Source organism: Colletotrichum jinshuiense, chromosome 10 (assembly GCF_051148585.1).
Source record: "Colletotrichum jinshuiense chromosome 10, complete sequence".
NCBI lineage: Eukaryota > Fungi > Ascomycota > Sordariomycetes > Glomerellales > Glomerellaceae > Colletotrichum > Colletotrichum jinshuiense.
The window spans coordinates 1,859,443-1,884,286 of NC_139303.1; the positions used below are offsets into that span (position 1 = coordinate 1,859,443).

Genomic DNA, 24,844 nt, shown 5'->3' on the forward strand with positions numbered 1-24,844 from the left:
TTTAATCTATCTATCATTAACCTTCATCTTTGTTTAAACAAGCAGAGGCTTGCAATTCATCAAAGTCACAGACACAACTTCCATGCATCCTTTGTCACTCACTCCCATCACTTCGTCGCTTCAACAATCACACGTTTCAAAGAGCAGGCTTCAAGGAAACCCTTTCCTTAGACCTTCATTGTATGCTGGCCATCCGATCATCATCATTCTAAGGTAATGGTCTGTGGCCCTATCCCGTCTCCATTTGTCCTTCATAGCAAACTCGCCATGAACAGCCCCCGAGCTGCCGCCTCCAGCGAGGCCACCACTCTTGCGCCAACAACACGGAGAGACTTCACATATTCGCACTGCGGCTTGAACATCGACGACTCACCATGTGGCTGTGCCGCCATTCATTCTTTCCCGTTTCAATGTTCGAAACAGAAAGAAAGTCGAAAAAAGTCACGGTCTTCCTCCCTTTTCAACTTCTCTGTTTCACCTTATGCCTCACTTCCGCCAGAAGAGGATCGTCAAATCCAGTGCTTCTTGCACAAAAATACTTTTCGTCCGATTGAAACTCTTACGTCTGGAGTAAGTGTTCATCTCAAAATCGTCCAATGTTTCAAGGTTGACTTTACTAGCAAATCCTCACCATTGTTCTTGCTCTGCCCTGCTGTATTGGCACAGCCCAGATAGGCTGGTGACACTGCCAACAAAGATCTAACATTGCCGAAGGGAGCTCACAAAGCCTTGTTCGCAACAAAAGGCTCGAAGAAATCAAGGCCTACATAACAGCTTGGGATCCATCAACTTCGTCAGTCTTCCCCATCATCAACACCCCACAATTCATCATACAAAGTAACTGACGAACATTTAGCATAACAAGACGCCCAAGATGATCCCTTCAACACAATACGATGAAGCTGTCTCTAGCTTGAAGCTCGAAGCCATGGCTGGAATCCATCAGGCCCAAAGTTTCAACGCAAAGTCCAAGGGAGCCGCTCCGCCGAGCCAATCCAAGACCAAAACCAAGCCCCGTGAACTTCCCCTCGTCTCGAAGCACGTAGATAGCTTGCCTAGCAACAGATCTGCCACTTCAGTCTCTCCCGTCACTGGCCGTCTAGTCCAAGCCCAGTCGCCCACCACTAACCGCCCTGACCCCGCGACGCAGGACGCGCAGCCCACTTTCGAAGCCTGGTCGCTGGCATCGCCGACTTTCCCTTGTTGCAGCGGTGCCCTCCCCGTTCCAGAGATTCGCATTAAGAATGCGGACACCGGAAAGAAGCAATCCAACCCCGGAGGCAGCGTCTCGCCCGCCATCCACCGCCAGTCTCCCAGCCACCTACAGGTCCACGATCGAGTCCGTAACAACAACGCCCGACGCCGCCGTATCGAGCTCGAGCCGGACAAGAAGAACTTTTGGTACTACGTCGACCGGGCCCTGGGCCTCAATAAAGTTAGAACCTTTGGCGACGATCGGACGGTCTACGGCGGCCGGCTCTCGGCCAAGCGCATCGTGTACCGCATCATTGTCCTGCTCGGCCTCACGATGCTAATCAGTCTGCTAACCTCGTCCATTCTCTTCGTTATCTTCGGCAGCAAGGGTCAGGTTGGCCCCGAGTGGTTCATCTGGATTGGCATCAGCGGTGCCGGCCTGATTTGGTCCATCCTCGCGTTTGTCATGGCCAATCGGCAGAAGAACAAGGCAAAATTCGACGAGGAGATTGCGAGGCAGGCGAATATAATCAACGGCCGCATCCGACGCGGCACCGCTGTACAGGCCAGCGTCGCGCGAGGCGCCCGCTACAACAATCAGGAGGCCATCCGGGCTGGCACAGTTGCAGCGGCTGCTGTCGCTGCTGCCGTCGCTTCAGCCCCGGCAGTTCCCGCCCATCCGCCCGGACTCCCGGCTGTTCGAGAGGAAGAAGAGGGGGAGATTGCGATTAGGGGTACTACAGATCTTCCAACGGAGCTGAAGTAATGCAGGCTTGGTTGGCCCAGGGAGTAAGATGTCGTATTTGTGTAGATTACATATATAGTGTAGTATACGAACGATGGATATCCGACCAAGGTCTCTCTTAGCATTCTTTAGCGGTCTGCACTGCTTTACTCCCATCAACGTCACCTTTTGTATGTCGAAATAAGGTGGGTGACACGAAACCTAACGTAACTGTGTGAGGGAAAGTTTACAGAGAACTAAATTCAAGACCAATTTTGTGCCTATATTTTAGTGAATGAGCCAGGAAGTAATTCTATTTGATATCGGATAAACTTTGAGATTGATTTTCACATCATTACAGGTCAAATTTATCCTTTTGTACCCTAGTCGTCTTCTGGATTTGTGTCGAAATTCAGATTCTGTCGTTCCACATCACGCAACTCAGTGATTACATGAACAAAAACCCTGCCTGAATTGCAATGGAAAACACCATCAAATTTCTGTGCAGAAAGATTTTCGAAAGATTTTCTCGCCCATGGATCATTGCAGCAGTGACATAACAATGCATGCGGTAACAAAAGCTCTGGTGATGTCGAGGCGGATAACTCACTTCCTTTGGGCCCTTGTTTATCCGCTTCGCCTACTCTCACAATGCTGCTTGTATGAAAATTCAGCAGGTCTTGTGATCATGAAAAAATATTCCTGAGCCACATGCCCAATTGCCCTTAGTTTGAGCAAGAACTTGCCCTGGAAAGGACCGATGAGATATTCCTCCAAGACCGCAGTAGTACTGTAAAACTTGGCCTGTGCAAGCAATCAAGGCACTTCTTCATTTCATTGACTTATTTCATATTCATAGAAGAAAAGACAGAACTCTAAGTTCTTCCCTTAGTATGGTCATATGTGCTTCTCGGAAGTCTCGATGTGATCCAGGCTTCTCAATGGATAAAGTTGCGGAAACAGGCTAAACCATAAGAAACCCGTTGCGCGTACCATATGCACTGTCAACTCAATAAATATAGACAAAATAATAATTCATTTGCAAGAATTTCCACCAAAAGAAAAATAAAAAGTCTAGAAAAGTTCCGAAACCGAGAATCGAACTCGGGGCTATGCCTAACCTCTCAATGATGAGAGGGCATCATGTTGGCCACTACACCATATCGGATGTGGATAAAATTTTCCTGGGGTTAATGCAACTACAGTCCTGCACAGGGTAGAAGCCATGGGAAATGTCATGCAACACAGTTAACGCTCCGTCAAAAATCAGCCGAAGAGCTCTACTATGTCTTGATATGTCGTCACTGTCAGATAGCATCACGTACTGAGTGGCAAAAACCAACCGCCACATAGGGCAGCATTGAGACTGACGTCGAAAAATAAGTCACATGTTGGTCTGAACAGAATTAATCAGTGCTCAGACGGAAACATACCTCACTGAGAAGAATATGAATGAACTGAGGTAAATCCTTTACCCTTAAGTCCTAAGGTCTGAGATCGGCCTCCGTCCATCTAGTTACGGGGATGGCAATGTATTAAACGAATTCGCAACGCAGATACTGATGAAAAAGTCAGGCCACGCAGCGTTCCTTTGGTTGAAACATATCAACACCAGATGAATTCCGAGCCAGATAAATTTCATATACTATCCAAGCTAACCCACCTTAAGGTGGATTTATTGTATATGAGCTTCATGAGACCACGTGCTGGGGGAATTGTTACTAGCATTGATGCTGAGGTTGGCGCACTGACCTTGACCCAATACAGCAACATCACTTGAGACATGAAAACAACCAGAAGGTCTTTGTTTCCCCATTTGGACAATTGGAATGGAGGATAATTGCTGCTGACAACCGAGCATTCCAGGTTTGGTTTGGGCCCGAATCAACGCGATACAAGATTTGGGCCACAGACATTGCCATCGCTGCCTCGGCAAACATCTCCCCTCTCTACTTTTCGTCCACGATAACTTCACCTCATTTTCACCAAGACTTTGCTCGTTCAGTGCCCGTCGTTTGGGTTCAGCTCGGTTAACCGTTTGGTTCTTTGGTGCTTATTAGCACTGCAGGTGTATTCGTCTTTGATCCAGTGCACAAGAGTGCACACTATGGCATAATATTCTTACTTGCAAATTGCACCTGCCACCTGCTCCTTCCTCCCGCCGTTATACCTTCCTTCTATGGAAGGATTACTTTGCCATTCTAATTTTTGAAAAGGGTTGCTTCTTCTCCCATCCTCCCACCCGAAATTCATCCCACAAATAGCTTCAGGTTAACAGCAAAACAACAACGACAACAATGTCGCTGCCGCCGAAAGCCTCGTTCAGTTCGGCGACCACTGCGGTTGCGAGCCGCAGCACGGCTTACCCTTCTGTCGAAGAGTTCACGTCGTTCTCAATGCCTTCCACCCCCAAGATTGTTGAGCCGACACAAGAAGACGTGCCTGAAATCCCCGATAAGTACAACAAGGCGCGTAGGCTTGATCCGCGCCCATCGACACCGATTCCTCCTTCTCCCATCCCTACTGAGGCCTCAGATCGCGACTTCATATTCGACGACACTCCATCCACAGTCCGCGGCCAATCGATGCTTATGCCGCGACACCCTCTTGCCAATCGCAACCCTTCCGCCGGCATCCCAGTTTCGCCTCGCTGGCCCTTCCAGAATGCCACCCCGCGCGTCTCCGTCATGGCGCCAATCACACGAAGCGTCACCGATTCATCCAGTCGCTTCAACAAGAGCGCCAGAGGAAGCCCGCCCGGCCAGGTCAGCGTGTCCGAGTCTCTTGATGAGTTCCAGCTCAATCATCCTAACGCTCAACTCCTCGCGCTGGATCCGCCTCCTCTCAGCTACCGTGATGCCACCCGCATGCTCGTCAACGTCCCCGAGCTGGTTGAGAAACCCGACCGTGAAGTCCAGTCCACGAAGGGGGATCCTGTGTCACACAAGGGGGGGCAATCCAGATTGTTCCACAACCGCCGCTGGAGCCATCACTTCCTCAACTTTCATCTTCATCGACGCCACAAGAAGCGCAACAGCTCTGCTCTGCCGACCACCTTTTGGTATCAGCGCATCAGCACTCATCGAAAAACCTTCCAGGGCTCGGCTGCCATTGCGATCTTCTTCGTGGCCAGCAGCTTCGTCTCTGTCACCGCTCTAATTACACTCGATATTGCCGGCCTTTCTATTCCTCACGGTCTCATCGTATGGGTCATCGTCAGTGTCATCACCTGCACCTTCACAGCCGCTATTCTCCTCCTGATGATCCGATTCCGCCGCGCTGTTGCATTTGATGAGGAGAACAGAGGTCGCTCCCTTCACTCGAAACTCTACTATGAGAACCATCCACCACTGGCGGCCAGCTCAGACGAGGTAGCTCACCGACGACAGCTTGGCGCCGCTACCAAGCAAGAACAAGAGGCAATGCACGGCCATCCGTTTTCGGAGAGAACCATTGATGTACCTGATATGGCTCATGTCATGCAGGCGACTCCTATCCACCAAGCGGTTGAACCTGTCCATGATACGGCCAGCGTCCATCCCACAGCCAACAGCGCATCCATGCCCCAGATTTCCAATGACCCAGTGGAGAAATACTGGGCCGGCGCCTCTACTGTCACAGCGTCCAAATCCGACGCCAGCTCCATCACAGCGGTCATCGCGACGGCCCCTAAAGCTCCGGCGAACACCCCGCGGTCGAACTTCTAGGAGCAGCGCCGTGAATTCGATGTGGAGTGCAACAAAATTTCAGGCATGATTTGAGCGGTTTGGGCTTGCCTTTGGAGAGGCATGCTTTGTATGGATTGAGATCAGGCGATTGAGATGATACCCGGAGGCGTACTCGGTTTTTTTCTTTTTCTTTTTCAAATGATTCATGTAGGTATACCAAAGAAAGCAGCTTGGGCGGATAACTAGCATTAAGCAATTCACATGACATGACGAGCAATAATCCTTTTGGGGTGAAACTATGCGGCACCCGTTTGCAAGCTCACTGCATGTAAGCCACACAGGTCAGGAAATATTGACAGGCCTGTAAGCGGCTGGCCTGGTCGACATTGCGTCGCTGCGTCAGCAAGCAGGCAACCAATTGATAAAAACCCTGCTAGTGCCCAACCCAAGAGACGGTACTAAAACACCAGCCTCCTTAAACGACTCGTTCGCCACGTCTTCGAAAGAGCCAGCCATGCTATATAACCCGAGAATCACGAGGTAAAATGTCGCAATGCAAGAATATCGCACAGGAAACTGATACCGTGGCACTCGACGATTTGGCCTTCATGCAGGATGACAACTCTGGACAAGATGAGCAGCCTCAACCGCCGCCCGGCCAGGCTTCGGGCAATACACGCAACGAAAACCCCACACCAACTTCCCAACATAGCGTATCGCTAGGCTGGAATCCTGATCCTGGATTTTCCCATATTGACGGTGATGTGAACGGAATCGGATACAACGAGACTTTGGTCGACATGGTTTGCGTCACATGCCCCGGTGCCGATCCTCTGGACACCTGGATCTACGATAAAGCCACGACGGCAGTCGACAATGCAGTAGCCGCTAGCATCTTGCCGCCAACGATCCTTAGGCATCTTCCAAAATCGGCAGAACTCTGGGTAAGGCATGGGATCCGTCGGGCGGTAAATGAAGCCAGAGTGCTTTTGTACCGCCATCGAGAGTTGGTAGACGGCCTCACCCTGGACGATCTTGCGGACGATCTCATCGAGCACATTTGGAACATGCGATATGGCAACGTGAGTAGTAACTAAGGGAACTAATTTCATATTCCAGCTGATGAAAGCTACAGCAACGCTTTCGACCCTTGTTCTTCGTAGCACACAGTGTTGGGGGTCTTGTCGTCAAATTGGCTCTTTTGAAGGCGAGTAAAAGCGAAAAATACAAGCCAATCGTGTACAACTGCCATGGTATCACGTTTTTTGGTAAGATAGATGCCAATGGTTTGCTTCTATAATCTGCATAGGACCTAACAGCGCAGTATAGCAACACCTCACCGTGGATCTAGCTATCTTTCAAGGAACAACCTGGCAATGGATATTCAGCGTATCCTTCGTCTACAGCGGCCTCTGCCCACATCTATATCAAACGACTTGAGGTTAGGGTCTAAGTCTCTGCTACGGCTCCAGGATGAATTTGCACACGTCGCCAATGATCTCAAGGTTTGGACATTCTATGAAACAATCGAATCTCAGCTGTCTGTATCGGGCCCCCACACCAGAGGTCTCATAGTTTCCATGAAATCGACGTTGCTCAATGTGCAACACGAAAGTGTATTCGCTTTGGATTGCGAGCATGCGGACTGCGCAGCTTTTGGACAATGGAATACGCGAACTATGGACAGCTACCTACATGAACTAGCGACAGCTGCTCAGAAAGCGGCGGATTTGCCCTCGGATTACATCCATACACCACTGGAACTGAACAGGCATATAAAGATCGAGATCGTCGGATTCTATGATGACCCCGACGCTGAGACAGAGTCTGCAATTCGACCTATCATCAGCAAACAGTATCTGCAAGAGTTTCTAGACAAAGGTGCCGAAAAGTGTTTGGAATATGTTATTCAGGACAGGCTGCGCCGGCAGCAAAAGGTACGCCAGCAGCGTACGGCTGCTGCTACTTCTCGCGACAACCTTAGAGTACCGTCTAGAGGGTCATTTCTCGGAAGGACAAAACGCCGTAATAAGACGGATCTCGGCAAAGTCTTTGACGACTCAAACTCCGAGGAAAGAATCATAAGACCAACTACGAGTAATGAGATTAACACACTCGCGGACCGTGTCCAAAAAGGACCAGACGATTCTCAACCACAACTCAACCGATCTTCTAGCCCCTACAGTAGTAAGGAAGACATCAAATCAACTGATATAGATCTTTCCCCATCTATAATAGTCTCTAAAACCTCGACAACAGGCGATTCATCGATGCCGATAGGCGCGTTGAGGACTGGAAAAAGCGATGATGTTATCGCGGCATCAGAGGCTCAAGAACCATCGGCTTCAAGTTCATTTGCTGACAACACTGACCGATTATCTTCTGCTGAAAACTCTGTTCATCTTGAACCGGAGCCAGACGCTATCGAGGAGGCATCATTAGCGTCGTTATCTACCGTTGAACACCGACAATCAACGGAGTCTTTGACAGAAGAGTGGGCCACAAATCCTTCCAATCCAGATGTGATGGCAAAGAGATTCATGTGGATTCATACCCCTTTCACCAATCCTCTATGGGTAGAGGTTCGTTACAGTACCCTTTTACCCGTATATCGACATATGTGACTTACATACTGATCTCCAGAATGTGGTTGGCACTCTCGCAAACACAAAGAGTGATCCGGGCTTTGCTAAACTGTTCGATAACGATAACTGGTCCTCAAAACATGTCATCGGCTGGCATCCGCAATCTCAAGCTTCTTTTATGAAGCCAAGCTGTAGCTTTATTCCTTCCACGAAAGGTGATATATGCTCCAAAGACTCGGCTAGACGTATGCAGGTAGCTGATATTCAAGTCAGCCTTTCTTCCCCACACTTCACCAGATGGGCCTAGGTATCATGGTCCTCAAGACACTGCCTCGTCAACTTACCTATATCTGTATCTCCCATTCCTGCATTACGACAGATACCTCAGCGTCTTACGCAGACGAGATTTTATTAAGCGCCGCATGCAGCATGGCCGCGCTCGCCCAGTTCCACCACAAGTTGCGGAACTGGAATCAAACGAGCTGCGAATGATTTGGGAATACATTGGGTCTGACCCACCGCTCAACTATCGTCGGACATTGGACCAATTTGCGCATCCTTCACTCCAAGATACTTGGGCCCGTGATGATCACCAGATGTTATACAAGTTAACCCGAGATGGACTTTCTATCGTGAATAGTTCTAAGCGTAATCACCGCCGCAGGCACTTCACTCACACGGTTCCTATTGACGAAACCACTGATACAGACGATGATGAGGAAGGCAGCGTTAGGGACGGCAACCTTCTTATGGTAGACCAACTTTGGCTGTGGGCCATTGATATCAGTAAGGTTTCCTATGTTTAGCATTTGATGCGTTTGCTAACGGGACCTACCAGACACGCTGTCAACCTTTTTTGCTGGCCGAGAGTCACCACTTGGGGAAGGACCCTTGTACAAGCTAGCCGATCTGAGGAACAGCATTTATAATGAACTCAGTGGAGATTTTGTAAGACCTTGCGAGAATGCATTGGATCTTGCAGGGCTCGTGGCACTTCACGCCATTACCGTTTTGCTAGACAGAGCCTCCCATCCAGAGCTAGAAATCTTTAGAATCTTTGAAACAGCAATCAGTATACTCGTAAGTGCTAATCTAACCGATTCATGATTGTGGGCTTTTGAGGCTCGAGCATGAATTGGAACCTGTACTGAAGCTAACAACGACAGACCGAACGCGTTAATTTGTCTTTCAGACGATTTCGTATGCAGGTATATGACAACTTTCAAAGCTCTTTATCCGACTCAGATGGCCAGCGAGAGTCCATAAGAAAACGCCACAAAAGGGCGCTCAAAGAAGCTGAACGTGAGAACCTCGAAAATACTGAGGCACTCATGGAGCTGCGTGACTTGGAGGATGAGCTCAAGTCCCTTGAAAAGCTCTTTGACACTCAAGATGCTGTTATCAAAGATATGAAAGCAATTTTTGAAAGAGAAGGTCTTAGAGAGTCAACTGTAAACGGTAGGATATATCTTGAAGAAGCTCTTAAAAAGCTCTCTGGGTACAAAAGCCGGACCGCAGACATGCTAAAGAGGGCTAATGAGACCAAAAACGATGTAAGATGCCTTTGGATACAATAAAATTGCAGAAAACCTTTACTCACATGCTCTAGTACGAGAAACTCCTCTCTCAAGTTGACGAAATACGCTGGTTTCGTATGCAAACCGAGCTCGCCGCCTCCCAGAACCTCTCTGTTATGATTTTTACGGCTTTCACAGTTATTTTTCTTCCATTATCTTTCTTCACAAGTCTTTTTGGGATGAACACAGTCGAGTGGGATCAGAAACTTCCGTCGATTGGTTTCATAGGCGCAGTTTCTCTCCCAATCTCCATGTCCCTCATTGCAGCAACACTTCTCGCAGCAATCAGCACACGTGTGCAAGCGTTTCTTCGTGGATTGCTCAAAAGTGCCAAGAAGACGTTTGATCTCCTCGTACATGGGATGATAAACCTTGTACCTAGGGAAAAGATGGGGAGGAGACGGGCTAATAAGTTGAAGAAAGACGAGGAGAGAATGCAAAGGCTGAAACAAAAAGATGGAAAGTACGGCTTTTGGGGGAAAATGAGATCGGACACGGGAAATATCTATCAAATCCCGGAAGCAAACCGGTGGAGGAAGAAACTGTAACTTAACTCAAAGAGTTTGGTTATGCCATTTTCCAGGCTAGAAGATACTTCTCGAGTTTATCGTATGTTAAATTTCTATCTTACATGGGATGGAAGTTGACGCATGCGTTAATCACACCATAGACCATAGACTAGAACGATGTGATAAGTTATGAGAGAATTGGTAATCGACTTAGGATGGCGGCAAAGTCAAATCTGTCACCTGTACCAGCGATAAATGAGAATTGACTCCGAACGGCCCGAGGCAAGGGCTGGCATATGCATCTTATCAACGAGTCCAGCTTCACCATAGCCACGCTGTCGCGGCTCAATGCTGTCATCATTAGTTCTTTTGTCAATGCGAAAAAAAAAGGCAACCCAAGACTATTTCCAGAGACAGTTTCCAGAGACAGTTTCCAGAGACAGTTTCCAGAGACGACACGCCTTCATCCGGACCAACGGCCCTGGGCTGGGCTGACGACAACAGCCGTGCCATTAACAACGTATACTTTCAGGCACAGGGTCGCGCCACTGACGTCCACGAGGCGCCCTGGAATGCAAAAGCTAGTCCGTGGGCTGAATCGCCGTTGACGATTGGCGGGGAGAGCCCAGAGCCAACTCAGTAAGTGTGCTCGTATCAGTAAATGTCAGAATCAAAATATTATGACCATGAGGCTGTTCTGTGTTGTTGAAATCAAGAAGCCTTCTGAACAATTACGTATGCATCAATAAAAATTCAATTCATCCCTTCCTATATTTTCTATCTAGTAATCCTTCCCTTTATCTTCGTCATCGGAGGATGAAAGCAAAGCGTCTTCCTCTAGAGCCCAGTCGTCCAGTGGTATATCCTCCGCCTGTAGTTTTCTATACTTTCTTGTCCGGTATCTCTTGAGTACTATTACAGTCCCAATGACAGTACCAGATAATACAGCGACTGCCATTCCCAGTGAGACCCATGCTCTCCATCCTTTCAGACAGCACGGGTACCACGACATGTAAAGCCTGACGCCCCATTCTGTCCAACCCATTTTCCGCCTCTGATCCGGTTTCAGCCCCTTTCGAACAAGGTGCTTGTGCCGTGGACCCGTTGGCCCAGTCTCAAATCGTTTAAGTTTGAATTTTGAAACTATGTCCTGCCGCGGGTCGGACGCTGGATACGCCTCGTCCCCCCAGCGCCCAGAAAAGTAGAAGAAGGACGTCAAGTTTGACGACGGTTCAGGTTTCGCGGACGAATTTTCGGGAGGCATCAATCTAGTCAGTGTGAAAGAGTCGGCATCAAAGTGGTAGAAGTCGGCTGAAAGAACGGGGTCCCATTTTCGTCCTGCGTCGCAATAGTCTACCAGGACTGCGCTGTGGATCTGATCACTGCGGTGAAGGGTTAGGTCTGGGCTTGACAGCATTGTATCCCCGAGATTGATAGCTTACCCTGATGTCGGGTAATTTGCATGAGAGCCACGGGCACTGTAGACAACAGGCTGTAAGGATGTCAGCAATGCATTTCGTTTCTGGTTAGCGATACTGGGGATTAGATTGACGCACCCGCCCGTCTGTTTTGGTGAGCGTTGGATCATCCCAGTGGTAGGCTTCGCCATCTACATGTTGACTGAAGTAGATGCCAACAGGTTTCCCGTCCTTAAAACGAACCATGTTATGCTCCCTTCAAAATTGTCGTTAGCAACAGACAATGAAGACGTCGGTAGGGAGACCCACCAATCTCCAATGTGATCGCCGTAATGGCCTCCCGACGCTGCCTTTTCACCGGCAACCATCCGGTTGAAAGGTTCCAAAACTTGTGTGATGTTCGGACCTTCATTGTATGAGTAGAAGTAGAAGTAGAATGCATCCACGTCACGCTGGTTCTTCTCAACCAAAATCACCACGCAAGGCGTCGCATTGTGAACTCTCCCTTCCCCATCCGGAGTAGCACCGAGAAGCCATGCAGGATAAGTAACTGGATCGTCGTTGGACGTGAGGGCGACATCATCTCCGAAGTCGTTGAGGATCTCCAGATTGTCCAGATCGAGTGGCGGAAGGTCATGGATTGACTGCCCATTCAGCGCCGGTGTCGTGTGGCTGATATGCGTGAGCAGATCACTGGGCATATAAGGGTCGTCCGAATGCAACCACACGAGAGGTGCTAAACTTCGTTAGGCATCCGTTGACACTAGGCCTGACATGGTCAAGATACTAGTGAAGAGGACATACCATGGCGGGTCACGTAATCAGGGCACCGAAAGCCGGGGCCGACCGGATCGGCCAAAGTGGAGTATGCAAAGAGGCCGATCAAAAAACAGAGGCGCCAGGGCGAAAATGCCGGCTTGAAAGGAGGCGCGGTACAATCCATCTCATAATTCAAAATCCTGCGGTTGTTGATGGCTCGCAGGAAAGAAGCATGGCAGTCAGCTCGAACTTCAAGTGGTGCAAGTGAAATGCTTATTCAGCACGTCAGCAACGGTAGCCTCGGGCTCCGGGTCCTTGGCCGGAAGTCTCGGAGTGGAGCCAAGCCAACAGGCCCCTCTTTGAATCCGTTCTGCGATCCGTCCCTTCTCCACAAGGTTTCCATGATTTGAAGCACCGCGCAATTTATTAGGCCAAATCGAGCTTAAAGCAGTTAGAAGCGGGACGGAGCACGGCAAGTGTTCCGGGATGACTGTTTTTCACGGCCATTTCTGAACGTCGTTTCTGTGCATGGTGTCTAATGAATGGGGAGGTCAACTGCCCAAATAAACCAAAGTGTGCAGATTCCATTGAGCCAGTCCGGGCAACAATCGGCGCTCCCGACATAGAGTGCGATTCATCAACTGACAAGAACTCTAGAATCAGGTCGATACATAGATTTAGGAATTATTGCCTGTTTTTCTTCTATAAATTCCAGCAGGCACGTGCACGTATAAATGCCAACTAGAACTGACATGCATTAGGTCAATGTCTCCTGGCTTTTCTAATAGGAATCTTGAGCTATAATTTCGAATTTCAAGACCATGCGATGGGATAGATTGTTGCGAAAGAGGAACAAAAGCTGTACCAGATAGGTACAGGAAACAATATAGCGTGCTCCACTTCGTTGGCTAGATGGTATGTACGCTCAAACTTAGTAGTCTTTATTCGTCGGTGCATCGTCCCGTCTTGCTGTTGTTCTGCATACTCTGCAGGGGCAATACCAAACCATGGATACGGCACATATTAAAAGAGGCAGATATTTCATCTCCGATTCTAAGCGACAGCTTTATGCAATTTTCGCCGCGAAGCTGGGCCTTACCAACCTCGGCAGCGGGGTGTGGGTAAGCAAATTCAGATGTGCCTTGTGCCCGAGACGTTTGAGTACCGGTATTCAAGGGATTTGTACGGAGATCATCGATGATTTTCCACCTGAATTCAACCTTGGGCTGCGTGTCACTTGGTACTTGGATGGTGATCAGCTCAGTGCGGCGCCCCCAGATTCCCCGGGCTTACTTGTACGAGGCGGCTTTGCGGGGTGCGCCTCTTACGTCGTTCGGTCCGAATGTGGTAAGAATCGTCATCCCTCTCACATCCCTCACATTTTCGACTCTCACTCTATTGGTGTGCAACACATACTTGTCGGTACTTGAAAGGCTATGAAGCCTAAGCTTCTCTAAGCTTTTCCGCCATGAAGGGGGGAACCCCTAGTGCCACGCGACCAACCAGTCTAAGCCGAGCCGCCCCTCAATGGCGAGACCGGCAGGCTATTGCAGCATAAGCTGCATGGGTAAGCTGTGACCCCGCAGCGGGTTTCTTAGAGCTCGGCCATCTCGAGGCGCTTGCATCTCACTCAGATGCGCCTGCATCGTTGCTGGTATGTTTCGAAGGTGTACCTCATACGACTTTCCTCGCGCCCTTCCATCCAACCCCCGGTTGTTTGCTGGCCCGACGCCTGATACCTAGAAATACATTTCATTGACAAGGCAGAACCCCTGCGCACTGAATGGCGGGTGCCCCCAGACACTGCAACGGTTATTTTGGATATTTAATCTAGCCCCCTCTCCCACCGAACGGGGCGTGATGGCCTTTCTCTTGCTGCACATGCGTAATTGATGTTCAAAACGTCGCCTCCAACACTATCTCTAGTGCAAAGCTTTACTCCGTACACAGGAACTGCTTGTTGGTGAGACGGCACCATGTCTGAGCCCGAGAAGAGGATTGAGACGGAATCCCCGTATGTCACACCTGGTGTAAACCGCCTTTCCGCGGATAGAACAAGAACTCGTCGACTTACTTACACGACCTCACAGCGTCCACAAGAACGGCGCCGAACACCACGATGAGACGGAGCGCAAGAAGAGCATCGCGGAACTAACGCAGAACCTCGAGGGAGAGATCAAGAACCCGCTGAGGGGAATCCCCAAGGCAGAGCTGCTTGAGCAGGTCACGACCTATCAGAAAGCTCACGGCTTACCCGACGACATCCTCCCTCTCCTCCATAAAGGTGCCTTGGTGGCCCAGAACCCGGCCTTATTCGAGACCATCGAAGGACTCGATGACAGTGAAAAGCAAGCTCTTCGCGAGGAGATTACTCACAGGTGGAAGCACCCGTGGCCGTTGTACTACACGATCATCCTCAACTCAATTGCTGCTGCTATCCAAGGATGGGATCAGGTGAGTAATTGCATTTCCTGCTTCTGCCAATCAATGCCCATACACATGAGTGGGCTACCTTATGAGAGACTACTCTAACAGCGTTATATAGACCGGTTCCAACGGCGCCAACCTGGCATTCCCCGTCGCCCTTGGCATTCCTGATTCTGCCGGCTCGGCCTGCGGCCCGGTCGCAAGCGAGGGCGACTGTGCCAAGAATAGCTGGATCATCGGCTTCGTCAACTCCATGCCCTACATTACAATTTGCCTATTGTGAGGAACACAGTCATACTCCCAAGTTGTTCAATTACCCCTGCTAATAATTGAATTACAGCGCTTGCTGGATCTCCGATCCCCTCAATGACCTCCTCGGCCGTCGCGGTGTGATTTTCGTCGCCGCGATCTTCTCCTTGATCGCCCCCTTTGGCATGGCCGTGTCGCAAACATGGGGACAGCTCGCAGCATCCAGGTGAGATTCCCGGCCGTCAAATCTGTCCCATTCATATGCGAGGGAAACTGCAGCTCACACATCGTGGCAGAATGTTGCTCGGAATCGGCATGGGCTTGAAAGAAGTCACTGTTCCCGTCTTCTCCGCCGAGAACTCCCCCACTCTTATCCGTGGTGGCTTGGTCATGTCTTGGCAGGTCTGGACCGCGTTTGGTGAGCCTCCCCTCCCCCAAGAGATCGACGAACGGTCAAGACTTCTTGGTGTTCTTGGCTGACACCCCAAACTAACGCAGGCATCTTCCTTGGCACATGCGCCAACCTCATTGTTGGTAAGACGGGCGCGATTGCTTGGCGACTCCAATTCGGCTCTGCCTTCATCCCCGCCGTGCCCCTCGTGATCGGCACATACTTCTGCCCCGAGAGTCCCAGATGGTACCTCAAGAAGGGGCGCCACATCAAGGCATGGCAGTCGCTCCTGCGGCTGAGGAACACTCCTCTCCAGGCCGCGCGGGATCTGTACTACATCCACTCGCTGCTGGAGTACGAGAAGACGCTGGTCCAGGAGTCCGGGCTGAAGGTTACGAGCAACATGTTCACCCGCTTCGTCGAGCTCTTCACCATCCCTCGCATCCGACGCGCCACCTGGGCCGCTGGCATTGTCATGATTGCGCAGCAGATGTGCGGAAGTGAGTAGTCCGAGTCTTGAGTCTTGCTCGTGGTGCCGTGCTGACTTGCTTGCACAGTTAACATCATCTCGTTTTACAGTTCCACCATCTTCAAGCAGAGTGGAATCAGCGACTACACCGCGCTCTGGGCGAGTTTCGGTTTCGGGCTGATCAACTTCACATTCGCCTGGCCCGCCGTGTGGACAATCGACACTTTCGGTAGAAGGACGCTTCTTCTGTTCACCTTCCCCAACATGTTTTGGACACTTCTAGGTTCGTAAACTCGGCCACGAGACCCCACCGCTCTTCTTTCGGATTGAAGCTAAGACACATGCGTAGCTGCCGGCCTTTGCTATCTCATCGACGGAGATAACGAAAACAGTACCGCGCGAATCGCAGCCGTAGCAACATTTGTGTACCTCTTTGCTGCATTCTACTCTCCTGGTAAGAGGCCCTTGCTCTTAACCCTATTGACAGGCTCCCAGATGGCTAATCTCTTATTGTGTATAGGCGAGGGCCCAGTACCATTCATGTACTCGGCTGAAGTCTTCCCACTCTCCCATCGTGAGATAGGCATGTCATGGGCCGTCGCAACCAACAACTTCTGGGCCTCCGTCCTCTCCCTGACCTTCCCCCGCATGCTTATTGCCATGACGGCCACGGGAGCCTTCTCTTTCTATGCCGGACTCAATCTAGTTGCCCTTGCGTTGATCTTCCTCTTCGTCCCCGAGACGAAGCAGAAGTCGCTCGAGGAGCTGGACTACGTCTTTGGCGTCCCCGACCGCACGCATGCCTCCTACCAGTTGAAGACTGTGTTGCCTTGGTGGATCAAGAGATGGATCTTCATGAAGAAGGGCGCCCCGTGCCCGCCGCTTTACCACGACGAGAATGCCGAAACCCATAACGGTGGAGAGTAGTTTTCGGCTCCAGTAAGTGGCTGAGGACTTGGGGCGAGAGAGCACTGATGCTTTGGGATACCTTGAAATATCACTCTAGGTTATGCTTTGTGGTCGAATTCTTGTTTTCACGCGATGTTGTTCAGCTTCCTTGAAAGTCATTTGAAAGGCGGCGGAGCTTTCTGCATGCCACACAGCACTAATGTCATATACCCCCCCACGTTACGGATAGGACTTGCGCAAATACCACGCTCTCACTTGAATAAATCTTATTGATGCTATTGACATTAGTTTCTGGTTTTTCATGCATTCATTATGATCGGACCAGCAAGCATGGATACTACAGGGGCATGTTCCTTCCACTATGACCCCGAGGCGCCCCGTAGCATACTTCAAGGCTCTGGTTGCGATAGCCACGTTTAAAGGGTGTATCGGAACTAGATAAAATGTCAGTACTCATTGCATCGAAGAGCAATAACTTCAGAGGGTGGGGAAACTCACGTGAGGGTTCTCAAAGTCAGTGTAATCCGCCTCGCCAAACTCCTTGCCCCTCTTCTCCCTCTCCTCGACGGTGAGCCCATCGTTGGCCATATCGGCGTCCCTCTTCTTGTTCCTCCTAACCAGGACCCACCGCCAGGTCAGGATAAGGGCGAATTCGAGCCCGAAGCAGACCGCGCACCCGATCGTGCCGGGTGTGTACTTGGGCGCATCCTTCGCCTTGAAGATCTGGCTGCCAACCATGTTGCCGACACAGTATCCCACGAACGTGAAACTGCTGGTGATGGTGCGCTTCGTGCGGCCGGCCGTGTTGCTCGGGATCAGGGTCCACGCGAGGAAAAGGCCGAGGACGAAGGGCACCGTCATGAAGTAGCATCCCCACTTGGTCCACTTGATGGCCGGGTCGTTGGGGAGGAGAGACATGCCCAGGAAGCCCGCGAAGGGGGGAAGCACGGAGAAAGCCATGAACCAGAGACGCTTGTTCGCGTACTTGCTGCAAGTGATGCCGACGCCGATGAAGATGATGACGGAGAAGACAGAGCGGGGGATGTCGATAAGAATGACCTGGAGGTTGGCTATGGAGGAAGTGTTAGATCATGTTCTACTTCGATAGATCGGGGAGAGAGAAAAGAAAGGTTATTGCGTACTGAAACCAAAGGACGTCATGACGATGCTGCCGAACGTCGTGAGGCCGCCGTTGGGAACGGAGCTGAGGAAGGCGTTGGCGCCGGCGAACCAGAAGCAGGGGTCGACGAGACATTCGCGGACCTGCTTCCACTTCCACCCCTTGATGGCAGTGCGGTCGTGGCCGGTGTTGTTGGACATGATGCGCGCGCTCGCCTGGCGTTGTGTTAGTATCCGGAACCTCAAATAGCAAACAATACAAAAATAGGCACGAGGGCGTGTCTTACCATTTCTTTCTCGGCTTGAGATAGCCACCTCACCTCAGAAGGCGTGCCGAGGAGGAGCAAGCAGAGACATCCGACGAGCGTCGTAAGGGTTCCCAAGAACTGGCTTCTGTCAGTCTCTGCATCGAATGTTGGCGGCGAAAGGGGAGAAACTCACATAGGAGATGTAACGCCACGGCTGCGCGCCCTCCTTGTCCTGCGTTGTGACGCCGATGCCGTACATGATCAGGTGGGCAATCACGCCGAACCCGGCGTTGGCGCTCTGGAAGACGAGGGACCTTGACGCGTGCTCGCGGGTCTTGTACCACGAGCCCACCAGCAGGATGAAGCCGGGCGAGATGCAGCACTCGAATGCGCCCTGCAGGGCGCGGAGGACGATGAGGTGGGTGAAGTTCTTGGCGAATCCGATGCAGAGCACAATGATGCCCCAGCAAATCATGTATACGGAGAGAGTACGGCCCATCTTGTATCGTTGGAGGACGATGTTACTGGGGAATTCGCAGCACATGTAGGTGATGTCTAAGCACAAGGGGGACAGCCTATTAGCATCATGACATCGCCGGCGAAGGGGAATAAAGGAGATGGCTTTGCTCACAGAAGATGGTTGTCAGCCAAGAGTACTGCTGTCCCACCAGGCCCGTATCCTCACGCAGGCCGAAGGTGGCCTGGGTGCCGAGCGCGGTCTTGTCGACTTGTTGGATGCCGTAGCATAGCCACATGAGAGGGAGAAGATATCTGTCAACCTTTCTCTTGAGCTTCTTGAATTCCTCACTCGAGTAGCGAGCCTCCACGGCGACTGCACGTTGAAGATGTTAGCAAGGAAGGAGTTTCGTAAAAGACGTCAGCTCAATGCTGAGGGTGTGTGCTCACGGAGGTCAGAGTCGCCAATCGCCTCGCTGGTGGCGTCGGACTGGTCATTGTCCGACACAATTGGAGTCTTCTTCTCCGACACGGGAGCCTCCAAATCATGCGTGGCGGCCATGATTGCTTTGGTTCACAAAGGAGCCTCGGAGCAGGGCGGGGGGGTTGAGACCAGATAATCACGGGATGATCACACGGCGAAAGAGATAGAATGCAATTGCCTGCCAACTACAACACGGCGCATGGCTTGCTGCGGTCGACCGTGGGTTATATGAAGATCACATTGAAAACAGCAGATATCGGTTGTTAGTGAAGACTGCCGAAGGCAACGTAACCCCTCTCCCGAGAAGTCGAGATAAGGATTCCCGCGGAGAGAGAGATCCAACAGACGATCGCAGCCATGGAAGAGAAATAGCCGACCGCGGGGCTATCCCGGTGGGCCTCCTACAACCAACATGGCAAGTGTTCTTTGCGAGTATGTATCTTGCGTCTGCATCATTCGATGCCGACGTGGGGCTGTTGTTTGCAGCTATCTTCAAAACGTTATCCAACACCCGGTGGCTGGATATAGGGATAAGATAAGATGCTGTGTGTGGAGAGAGGCAACGCAGCCTGAGTGCCGGGGCAAAGATTACCGTCTGTCGGAGAGCGACACACGGACACAGAGTTTGAGGCGATGGTGCTATGCAGGGATGAGATCATGAGGTTCCATCGAATGCGCCGCGTAGGTGCATCGCACCTTGGCCGACGGAACGTGGATAGGGATGCGGGATGATAAGCGGGAGGCGGGGACAAGGCCGACGTCGTCCCGGCGAACGTCGTCCGACGACCGGAAAACAAGGTAGGGTTGGCTTGATGCTCTGGACTGACTCTGTGGATTTGGTCAGCAGGAGAACGACAATGACCCGGGGGGAGCATGCAAGCTTCATTGGTCGTCGCCGAGTGCCAAGATCTGTATGCAGTGTCGGAACTGAGGCGGGGGAGACCGGGGTCGTCCTTATCAAAACCCCAACCGCGAGCATGGGGGAGTCACCGAGTGAGGCCGAATGATAACAGGCGCAAGACACATTTCGCCATTTGCATCTTGCGCGGTGAGATAGCCAAGCTTGCGATGGCAAATTCCCGCCATTCCCCTAGACTGTGGCGTTTGCTTGTCTACCTTGGCATCGGAACGACGCAAAAAAAAAAAAACTCACTATCACAATGGACGAAGAGAGTTGATGACGAGAAAGAATCAAGATATTTTTATGGATGCTGGGTAGAGATCTATGCTCCGTGTCTTCTATACAGCTTTCGACGCTCGGGACTTGTTGTCCTTGTGCCGCTTCTCCTTGGACGCCGTTTTCCGGCGCTTCATCCACGACTGGTTGAGATTCCTCCGGTTGTCCCAGAACCACTTCTGGAACTCGCCAGTCGGGGCACTGCCCTCGGCCTCCGCATTCCGCTCCGCATTCAACGTCGCCTCGATCTCCTCACGGGTCTCCTCGTCATCCTCATCGTCGTCACCCTCGTTGCCAATGGCCCAGAACGGCTTCGTGTGGTTCGGATGCGCCGTGTCGGGCGTGGGCGCCGCGCTCCTAACGTTGCGCCACTCGAATTCCTGCGCGGTGAATGGGGTCATGGGCAACTGGCTGGCTGGTGCAGCGTGTTCCTCCTCTTCCAGGTCATCACCGCCACCTCCAAAGAAACTGAAGGGCTCGGCCTCCTTCTGGGGTTGAGGGGACTGGTCGCCAGACGGCTTCGGGCGCTTGTAGAGCGCCTCTAGGGGATGAACCTGGGCCGGGGTGCCTGGCGGGGGTATCTTGATAGTAAGACTAACGTTGGAGCCGGCGGACCTGGGTCTCGATGCTTCAGTCTTCATGGCAGACAAGGGGCTGTCCAGAACAGCTGGGACCGAAACCTTGTCGGCATCGCCCATCTCTTCGTCCGAGTCGGAGCTGTCGTCGTCGGAACTCGTGTCATCAGATGATGTGTCGTTGTCTTCAGTAGCCGGCGGGGGCTTCGACGTCTGCTTTGCAGGTGTAACCGGATCCGCCTTGACTGTCTCCGTCTCCTCGTCTGAACTCTCGTCTGAAGATGTATCCTCCTCTGACGAAGTACCACTGCTGCTCGTGGTATCGTCATCCTGCGTCTGCGGCGGCGGCGTAGGCGCCTTGGGTGCCTTTGCTCGCTTGGGTGCCTTTGACTCTGCAACCGGTGCTGTCGCGGTCCTCCTAGTTTTGGCCGTCTCGATCACGTTTCCTTCGGCGTCGACCCATCCTTTGCCCTCGACAAACTCGGTGGTGAGCGAGGCCGCCGGCGCCGGCTTGGCGGCCTTGAGGAAGGTAGGGAACTTTGTCGTCTTCTCGAATTCGTGAATGACAACCTCCTTGGCCTTCTTCTTGCGCTTCTTGCGCTCGGATTCATCCTCGGGTTCAGTCGTAGCAGTAGTAGTAGGAGGCGCCGTTGCCGGGAGCTTTGAGGGCAGCTTGGTCTTGAGCAGACACTCTTCCTTGTCGGTGTACTTGGAGCGCTCCTCTCGCTTCTTTGTCTTATCCTTCTTGTCATTCTTTTCCTTCTTTTCCTTGTCCTTGTTGCTTTTCTTTTCCCTAATCTTGGCTTCCTCGGGCACAGTCCATCCTCGCTTGACCTTGCGATCGCGCAGCTCGAAACCCTCGACGACGTTGTGATCGATCTTCTGCTTCTTCCTCTCCTCCTTGTCCTTTGACTTCTTCTTCCGCTTCTTGCCCGTCTCTTCTTGGTCGGCAACGGGCATGTAGTCCTCAGCCGGGCGGGCCTTGTCGATACGCATCTTGGCTCCTTTCAGCACGGCGCCGTTGAGCTTCTTCTTGAGCTTTTCAGCGTCGACCTCAGGCAAGTCGACGAAACCGTAGCGCTTCTCGGGGAAGGTGTCGATCGTGTGGTAGGAGATGTTGCGGGCCTTGGGGAGGGCAGCGGACGGGACAATGATCTTCAAGAGGTCCTGGTCGAAAGGAGTGATGTGCAGCCTCGTGTAGGCGCTGCTGGGGTCGGAGGGCGCAGCAGGGTCGGCAGCAGTTGGTGCGGTGCTCGGGGGCATCATTAAATATTACCGAGTTGAGAGAAACAGACTCTTGACACTGATTGAGCGTCGTCGCCTGGCAAATAGTCACAAAAGGGCAAGCTTAGGTCCCCAGAGGAATTTGCCGATCCAGCTCGAAAACCCTTTGTTGCGCAGGGATTTTCATTGGCCAAGAATATTTTTGTCCTGGGCCGTGCAGTGGTACCAGCACTGTGGGCTAGCACTGTCAAGCCTCACCGCCCTGATAAAGGTGCTGTGGCTTATGTCAGCAGTGCCACCCCACTAACAAAGATTCCCACCCTCACTCTCAAATCCCATCAGGAACATCGTGTGCATCCTCGCGCCGTATGAGAATGGCATGTTTGTGTAACGCCAAAAGAAACCGCTCAAAATTGGTCTCTCAAAATTAGTTATGAAGCAGGAACGCGCCTTCTTTGAGTCAAAGTATTTACTCCCCGTATAGACTGCATATGTGCAGCTTATCGAAAGTCTCGACCAGCCATGATCGCGTGTTGTTGCTTCCCATGCTCTGCCTACGCCGGCGTAGCAACAGCAATGCGCCTGCCAGTCCTTCATCAGATACCTTAGCACATAGTAACTGCTGCGCGCTGACTGATGTTTGCCTTTGGTACTACCGCCAGTGACATTCTGGGAGTTCTTTCTCTCATTATCTCCTCCGCCCCTTCCACGTAATAATCCTAAGATATTGAACATTGATCGAGACGCCTCCTCTTATTCTCACACCAAGACCACCCTCCTCGTTCTGACCTCCTTACATCCATTATTGTGCTTTGGTTTGTAATTCTTCCTTGCATCTTTAAGGCCAGTGCTTTCAACAATCGTACAATCATGGCCAGCAGCTCGAACCTAGACGATGACGATTTCCGAGCGGCTCCCTCGACCAGAGACCCAAGCGTCTTTATCGCCGGCCACCCTTCGATTGCAGAGCTTCCCGGAATTTTTGTACCATCATGTAGTAACGGAACTGTCATCTATGCTACAACGACGAAGAAAGGCCCCGAGCCCCACGGTCAGAGCTCCAATATTCCGCCAGCGCCACTGTCCACAATCGATTGCACCTTGCTTAGCGGTGGAAACTCCGAAAACATGACCTGGAGCCCTCAAGCGAGCAAGATGTTCCGCCGTCCTTCCAGATGCATGAGTGTCGATGCAACCGGCACTCAGCTCCACAGCCAGTGTCTTCCGAAAGCCGTGGAGGCCGTTGATAAGGGAAATCTAGCACGTGTCCATGGTCAAGGCAAGCCTACCCTTGTTTCTTTCGCATTTGTATTCTGACAAAAGGGATTTCTAACCTATTGTAAATAGGAGACAAGTGCCTTGCCATCGAGTCACCAAACACATCGGCAGTGAATGGAAACACACCTTCTCATCATCCTGAACCATCAATCCCAACAAAATGCAATCCGGACAAACGGCAGACCACTCCTCCCGATTCTCCTGGTGTCGACTTCACAATTAGCAAGAGTTCCACTCCCATACCCCTTGATGAACAATCTATTCCACCCGAGCAAGCTCCAGTCAGACCAGCGCGGGCTTCATACAGGGTATGGGGGAAACCCCACGTGTTGATGCAAGGTATCATGGAAAAGGTCCGGAACCACCTTGCCGAGTACCGGCAAATTCAAAGCAGTTTGTCCGGAGATTCTCATGTATCCGGCATGTGCCCCCGCGCCTCCTGTCAGTACTTCCTTGACGACAGCCAGATACAGCATGTTGTTGAGATCGTCTTCCAGGAAATGTGCAACAACAGTAGCGACTTGGAAAGCACCAGCGTAGCCCAACATAAACCTGTGGAAGGTGCCTCAGGTAAAATATTGGCAACGCGAAAGCCCAGCTGCCTCACGAAGGCTATTGAACCACACGCTTCCACCACAGCTGGCCCTGCAACGACCATTAACGAACCTCAGACTTCGTTTTTCACGAGGAGCAGCTCAGATGGTCTTATACGAGCCAAGATAAGGTCACCACAAGCGCCTCTGACAACAATCATCTCTCGTCAGAGCATTACAGACATCCGGTGGCTGGCAAACATGCAGGCGGGCATCATTGAACCTGAACATCAAAGTTTGGTCTCAGACACACCCAAAGCACCAGCACCGGCTCACTCTGATTACTATTCCACCACGTTTAATGTCTCCTCCATCGATGACGGGCCTGGTCGCGCTCCCATTTACATGGCCGAACCAGACACACCTAATTTTCATGGCTTCTCCATGGACTCACGGCTTGTAAATATCAGCAAGCAACAAAAATCGGCAAAGATTGATATCAGCGAAGAGAACAAGACAATAACTTCCTTTCCCACTCTTCCCACCCGCCACTGCACAAGTGAATGGCAGAGTCCTCTGGACAGCTGTGTTACCACGGGAGATCATGGCAACGACGATATATACTACCTGGGAATTGATGCAAGACTCGGCACGTCTGAAAGCGGAACACGAATGTCGACTCATTCTCCTGAGCCTCCAAAGTCTCTCAAGTCTAAGCCTAGTTTCATGCAAAGAATTACTAGAAAGATTAGCTCGGTCTTTCAAAACCCCAGAAGTAGTGGAGCAACCCGCGTTCCAGCGCCATCTGAATCTGATGGGCCCAATTCAGCTGGGTTTATTGAAACATGCAATGCAAGACACCCTGCTGTGG

General features: G+C 51.4%; 7 protein-coding genes across 7 annotated transcripts; 4 read left to right on the plus strand and 3 right to left on the minus strand.

Annotated features, from left to right (window-relative positions):
* Window positions 1–874: 874 nt before the first annotated feature.
* On the plus strand, window positions 875–1,960 carry EsH8_X_000452 (uncharacterized protein; the record flags this gene model as incomplete). Its single annotated transcript, XM_083274540.1, has 1 exon — window positions 875–1,960. One exon carries the CDS (start codon window positions 875–877, stop codon window positions 1,958–1,960), a length of 1,086 nt encoding a protein of 361 aa, XP_083119932.1.
* Window positions 1,961–4,215: 2,255 nt separating this feature from the next.
* Window positions 4,216–5,625, plus strand: EsH8_X_000453 (uncharacterized protein; the record flags this gene model as incomplete). The annotated part of the gene is made up of 1 exon (XM_083274541.1): window positions 4,216–5,625. The coding sequence occupies one exon, from the start codon at window positions 4,216–4,218 to the stop codon at window positions 5,623–5,625; it is 1,410 nt and encodes a 469-aa protein (XP_083119933.1).
* Window positions 5,626–6,131: 506 nt separating this feature from the next.
* On the plus strand, window positions 6,132–6,683 carry EsH8_X_000454 (uncharacterized protein; the record flags this gene model as incomplete). The annotated part of the gene is made up of 1 exon (XM_083274542.1): window positions 6,132–6,683. The coding sequence occupies one exon, from the start codon at window positions 6,132–6,134 to the stop codon at window positions 6,681–6,683; it is 552 nt and encodes a 183-aa protein (XP_083119934.1).
* Window positions 6,684–11,038: 4,355 nt separating this feature from the next.
* EsH8_X_000455 (uncharacterized protein) lies at window positions 11,039–12,618 on the minus strand (the record flags this gene model as incomplete). The annotated part of the gene is made up of 5 exons (XM_083274543.1): window positions 11,039–11,639; window positions 11,700–11,749; window positions 11,814–11,931; window positions 11,985–12,411; window positions 12,480–12,618. The coding sequence occupies 5 exons, from the start codon at window positions 12,616–12,618 to the stop codon at window positions 11,039–11,041; spliced, it is 1,335 nt and encodes a 444-aa protein (XP_083119935.1).
* A 1,792-nt stretch (window positions 12,619–14,410) lies between these two features.
* EsH8_X_000456 (sugar porter family MFS transporter) lies at window positions 14,411–16,897 on the plus strand (the record flags this gene model as incomplete). The annotated part of the gene is made up of 9 exons (XM_083274544.1): window positions 14,411–14,448; window positions 14,525–14,888; window positions 14,980–15,140; window positions 15,202–15,336; window positions 15,407–15,528; window positions 15,609–16,001; window positions 16,059–16,253; window positions 16,320–16,424; window positions 16,491–16,897. 9 exons carry the CDS (start codon window positions 14,411–14,413, stop codon window positions 16,895–16,897), a joined length of 1,920 nt encoding a protein of 639 aa, XP_083119936.1.
* Window positions 16,898–17,295: 398 nt separating this feature from the next.
* EsH8_X_000457 (uncharacterized protein) lies at window positions 17,296–19,264 on the minus strand (the record flags this gene model as incomplete). The annotated part of the gene is made up of 7 exons (XM_083274545.1): window positions 17,296–17,313; window positions 17,378–17,949; window positions 18,022–18,214; window positions 18,286–18,384; window positions 18,440–18,801; window positions 18,878–19,078; window positions 19,153–19,264. 7 exons carry the CDS (start codon window positions 19,262–19,264, stop codon window positions 17,296–17,298), a joined length of 1,557 nt encoding a protein of 518 aa, XP_083119937.1.
* Window positions 19,265–20,425: 1,161 nt separating this feature from the next.
* EsH8_X_000458 (uncharacterized protein) lies at window positions 20,426–22,204 on the minus strand (the record flags this gene model as incomplete). Its single annotated transcript, XM_083274546.1, has 1 exon — window positions 20,426–22,204. One exon carries the CDS (start codon window positions 22,202–22,204, stop codon window positions 20,426–20,428), a length of 1,779 nt encoding a protein of 592 aa, XP_083119938.1.
* Between the last annotated feature and the right edge of the window lie 2,640 nt (window positions 22,205–24,844).